This window comes from Pogonomyrmex barbatus, unplaced genomic scaffold (genome assembly GCF_055798465.1).
Source record: "Pogonomyrmex barbatus isolate J1 unplaced genomic scaffold, ASM5579846v1 scaffold1, whole genome shotgun sequence".
In the NCBI taxonomy this organism is placed as follows: domain Eukaryota; kingdom Metazoa; phylum Arthropoda; class Insecta; order Hymenoptera; family Formicidae; genus Pogonomyrmex; species Pogonomyrmex barbatus.
In genome coordinates, this window is record NW_028297098.1 from 8883388 (window position 1) to 8888619 (window position 5232).

General features: G+C 45.5%; 2 protein-coding genes across 2 annotated transcripts; both read right to left on the reverse strand.

Annotated features, from left to right (window-relative positions):
• Positions 1-3290: 3290 nt before the first annotated feature.
• LOC148938028 (uncharacterized) lies at positions 3291-3886 on the reverse strand. The gene has a single exon (XM_089073654.1). The coding sequence runs from the start codon at positions 3884-3886 to the stop codon at positions 3311-3313; it is 576 nt and encodes a 191-aa protein (XP_088929780.1). The 3' UTR covers positions 3291-3310.
• Positions 3887-3907: 21 nt separating this feature from the next.
• Positions 3908-4351, reverse strand: LOC148938029 (uncharacterized). The gene has a single exon (XM_089073662.1). The coding sequence runs from the start codon at positions 4349-4351 to the stop codon at positions 3908-3910; it is 444 nt and encodes a 147-aa protein (XP_088929788.1).
• Positions 4352-5232: the final 881 nt, after the last annotated feature.

A 5232-nucleotide genomic window follows, 5' to 3' on the forward strand; every position in this document is an offset into this window, starting at 1 on the left:
ACGAGAATCTTATGGCTATCGAGTTACGCAAACTCGAGGTTCAATTTAACAAACCAATTTACGTCGGTATGTGTATTCTAGAAATATCTAAAATGCGATTGTACGATTTTCATTACGATTATATGATACCGCTTTATCGCTCTAAATGCAAAATTATGTATACGGATACCGATAGCTTGATATATTTTCTGGAATGTCAAAATGTTTACGAGAATATGAAGCGAGATATCGCGAGATTTGACACTAGCGATTATTCCGACGACAACGCGTACGATATACCGCGCGTGAATAAGAAGGTTCTTGGTTTGATGAAAGATGAGAATAACGGAGCGATAATGACGGAATTCATAGGGCTCAGGGCGAAAATGTATGCTCTGAAAGTTTTGGGAAAGAGTGATACGAAGAGAATAAAGGGCGTAAAAGGAATACCGTCGCGAAAACGATAACGTTTGAGGATTTCGCGTGTTGCTTGAATGAATCGTTGCAGCAACCGAGACGTCAAGCGTGCATACGCTCGATGTTGCATGAGATTTACACTGTGTCTGAATTAAAGCTAGTTTTGAGTCCTTATGACGACAAGCGATACTTAATACCTGGCTCCACTAATACGTTACCATGGGGCCATTATAAAATACCATTATAAGATATCATTATAAAATACCATTATAAGATATCATTATAAGATATCATTATTACATACTAAAAAATTGTAGTATAAAAAATTGTGTCAATATAGAATAAGTAAACTTTGTACTAATATAGAATAAGTGATACTGTACATTCTTTATTTATTATAATACAGCTGTTTTGTGAATCCAAGAGTTATGTGTATTGTCCATTCCTAGCCATTTGACATAAACTTTATCGTCCTTTCTACGTAATATTTTCTCAACGAGATAGATATCAGGATTGGAAACTCGCAGTAACTCGTGTTCGTAAAACCCTCCGGCTATTGGTTCCTTACGATAGTCTTTTAACAGATATGTCACAGGATTCGTGTGTTGCACCTTAGCGATTCGAAAAATCTCAGTCGTCCAATTAGGCGTATATCCTTTTTCGAAAATCGTTTTGAACTTGCTGACGCGTACCGGATCGTTCACCTTGAATCTTGCGGGGTTGCGATCTTCAAGTGACTATATACCGTGGAGAGGAGTCTCTTGGCAATGGTTGGAGTTACGTCCGCTGGTCGCATTCCGATCGTTCGATGCGTGCGATTGTTATACTCCGAAATTAAGCGCGGTAGAGCATCGAGCCATTTGTACGATCCGTTTAACGTGAAGAGTTTCCACATATTGTTCTTGAGCGTGCGATTAAATCGCTCTACAATCGCCGCCTTCATCACCGAGTACGTTGAGTAGTGGCGTATATCGTATCTGTCAGTAATCGCTTTTACGGAGGCATTGTAGAACTCCTTGCCCTTGTCCGTTTGTAGATTTCGCGGATATCGAGCGTCGTCGCGAAATATCTTAGATAACGCCGCGGCTACCTCGTTTCCGCTTTTGCTCTTTAGCGGCACAGCCCACGCGTATTTGCTCAACACATCGATAACCGTCATCACGTAATTATAGCCTTTGTTTTGTCGCGCGTACGGACGCATCTCAACGACATCGGCCTGCCACAGATCGTCGTAATCGCGCACTATGACTCGACGACGCGGAAAATTTCTTCGCGCGGGCTTGTGAAGCTCCTCGACGAGTCTTCTCTTCTCGATGCTCATCGTTGATTTTTACGAGGAGGCGCGATTCGCGTTGGTTTTATTCGTGCGTGTTCGCTCCTGTTCCTCGTTCCAAACGTTAATCGTGTGTTTCATGATATTCGGAATATCCGTTTTTAGTGTGATTAGTAATTCGTTTATTGTTTCTCTAGTTATTTTATCCACATTCAACGAGGCCAGCGTCCTGTCCAGTGTCTCTCTCGTTATCGCATTATTCGTTAGCTCTCTCGTAATTCTCGTCAGATCTGTCACGCTACGCGCGAGATTCTCCACGTTCGTCGATATTTTCTCGCGACTTGTCGACGATGCGTCGAGCTCGTTTCGCACGGATTTCTCTAGATTATGCAGTGATTTCTCTAGGATCTGTGTTCGTCTTTCCTGAGCGTCGCTGATCGTTTCGACGGTCTTTCGAATCTCGCTCGAGTCTCTAGTTCGCACTTTGTCTTGTTTTTCCTCCATTCGTCCTAATTCACGTTGAAATATGAGCAGATCTTTAAGTCGTTGATTGTGCCATTTATCGAGTAATTGTTTCGTTTCTCTTATTCGTTTATCGAGATCGACGAATAAAGCTTCTCTCTTTTCCTGGATCTGTCGCAGTGATTCCTCTAGATTTCGCGTTCGTTTCTCCTGAGTGTCACGGAGCGTCTCAATGACTCCTCGGATCTCGCTCAGATCTCTCTTTCGCGATTCGTCCCGTTTTTCGAGCTCATGTTCCACTGTGTCTCTCATCTTCTCTATTCGTTTGTCGTGATCGACGAGCGAGGCTTCGCTCTTCTTCTCAAGATGTTGCAAAATATCCACCTCGGTTTTTACGTCGTAATACTGCAAGAGAATATTTCGAATTCGCTTGTTCATATCTTCTAGCTGTTTTCGTAATTCGTTCGTTAGAACTTTTGATTCCTCGCTCCTTACGCGAAGCGCTTCGTCGACATAACCTTTGGTTGTCGCGTCGGTATCATCGATCGGTGTATCTAAATGACGTATCTTACGTCTGTTGACGTCATAGTCATTCGGATTAAGGCAGAGCGCGCTGCGACGCACGTACGCCCGTAGGGATGCGATCGTCGAACGATCGTCAATGCCGCGTTGCTTTTCCAGAGATTTCCCGAATTTATTTACGGACATCATGCCCTCGCGGGTGACGAATCTACCGCGTGTGATAATCTGCTCGTAATCTCGGCAATCTGCATATCGTATTTGAGAAACAATCTGGCTACGCGCGTCATAGATTCCTCCAATTCACCGATCGATCTAACCGTGCTCTCGTTCATCTTTGACAATAAAGTTCGAGTGCTTGTCGAGAATTCACTCGTCTCGGAGATTTTCGCTTCTGCGTCTCGAAACGCGCTGTCCACGTAACTTTTACTCGCGGCGTCGGTATCGGTTTTAGGTGTGGCTAAACGCCGTATAATTTTGTCTCTAGCATCGTAGTAATCGTCACTTAGACAGAGAGCGTTATTACGCATATAGCGACGTAAGGAATCGATCGACGGTCGTGAGCGTACCCTGTCGCCTCCGCCGAACGACTCCAGCGGTCTTCCGAACTTGTTCACCAACATAACAGGAATACCGGTCGCCACCAGCGCGCGCCACGTTTTACTCGATCGCGTCAATCTCGCGAAGTTCCTCGAGTATCGATAGAATCTCATTGTCGTGAGCATCGTTGCCAGCTCGTCTAGAGGCATCGAGTAATCGAAGACGATCGACTAATTCGTTGGGATCGTCCCAATGGACGTACTCGATTCTTTTGTTTCTCACCCGCATAGCGAATGGAATAGAGTCGATCCCTTTTTTTCTCGCTTTACTAATACCAGCACCACTTTTATCCTTATCGAGCAATAGTGGCGCGATAATATGTTTGTACTTGAAACCTTTGTTTCCTAGAATAGGCATAAGCGCATTGTGACCACGTCGATGGGCGTTTGTAATTAACAGTATATTCTTGTACGTTTGCTTGTCGTTCTCTGTGTACACAGCGTCGTCGGGAAGTCTCTTGAAAATCAATTCGTACAAACCCGCGGTACCCGGATATCGCGGGTCGCCGATGATCACGCTGTCGTCGGCGGTCACGTCGAATCGTCTATCGCCAAGCATCGAGCCATCTAAATCGAAGTACACTCCGTAAACGTGATCGATCTCGCTCTGTTTGTCCCCGCTTAGAAGCGCGCCCATATATTTGCGACCTAATGGTCCTCATTGCGCGTTCGATATTGATTCTTCCGATTCATTTCTAGTCGCGGGACTCACCGTCGCGATCAAGGGCGATCTCGTCGAGAGGCGTCTTCTCGTCGGTCTAGACGATGGTTCGTCATCATCATCAATTTCGCGTTTTCTCTTAGCACCGACGAATGCGATCGGGTCGATTTCCTCGTCTCGCGTAGTATTCTCGGCAATTCGTTTCAACGGCTGAACGATCGGCTTGAGTCGTCTCTCCAGCGCGATCTCCTCTTCTATTTCACCGGTCTTTAATTCTCTGTACTTTTTACGTATAGAGTTCTGAGTCTTCGCGATCTCTCGCGCCGTTTTTTCCAACCGAGCGACATTCGTACCAGCCGCAGTGTCAACGTCCATTCTCGTAGCACAACTGATCGCTTTACACCACGGCGAAATCGTTAAATCCCCGTCTGTATCTACCATTTCTTAACGCGCTGTCTTTATCGATAACTACGAAACCATATTTACGTTTCCAACACGCGCGACATAGAGCGTAAAAATCTCATATATCTCATAAATCTCATACGACATATCCGTGTTTACATGCTCGTTGTAAACGTGCTTTAAGTTAGTGCCATCCTGTTTAAACAGAATCAAGAGATTCGCGTTGTCGCGTATCAGGTGTTTTGGAATTTTAGCATATGTCTGACAAAGATAGAAACAATCGATATTCGAGTGTCGATCCATGGCAAAATATTCCCTGATCGCGTTCTGCTTGTCACAGGCCGTCATCGAACACGAATATCGAATCGGGAAGCGCCTCGCTCGGTGGTACGACATCGCTATTGTTTGAGAACGCGTGATAGCCGATCTCGTCTATCGACTCGAGCAGTTCCGCCAGATATCGATATTTTGGTTGTTGCAGAGATTTCGAGTAGACGTACACATTCTCAAAGCGTGCGCCATGCGGACTTTCGAGCTTGCTTATCAACACGTTCGTTTTACCGCAATTGGAGGGGCCGCAAATGATGCAATGTATCGTGTTCGGTAGTAGAGGGCCGTGTCTGCGCGCCCTCCCGACCGCGTCGCCCGAGATTCGTCGAGCCTTACGATCGAGATTGAGCACTCCTATAGCGACCGTCGAACGAATCGCATTTACTCGCGCTCGTTTCGAGAAGACGCGACCGATAATTGTTCCACTTATACTCGACGGCGATTCGATCGCGCACAGTGATCGGTATGTTTCCCCTATTAACGGACAAACGCGATATTCTCAATCTATCCGCTCAACAGTTGCAACTTATTCCGAAGTTCGTTCTCGTGCGTGATTTCGATAGATACGTGGAGCTACTGTGGGACAGATT

Coding starts and splice junctions, on each gene's coding strand:
- LOC148938028 (XM_089073654.1), bottom strand. CDS start 3,886: ATGGGCGCGCTTCTAAGCGGGGACAAACAGAGCGAGATCGATCACGTT.
- LOC148938029 (XM_089073662.1), bottom strand. CDS start 4,351: ATGGTAGATACAGACGGGGATTTAACGATTTCGCCGTGGTGTAAAGCG.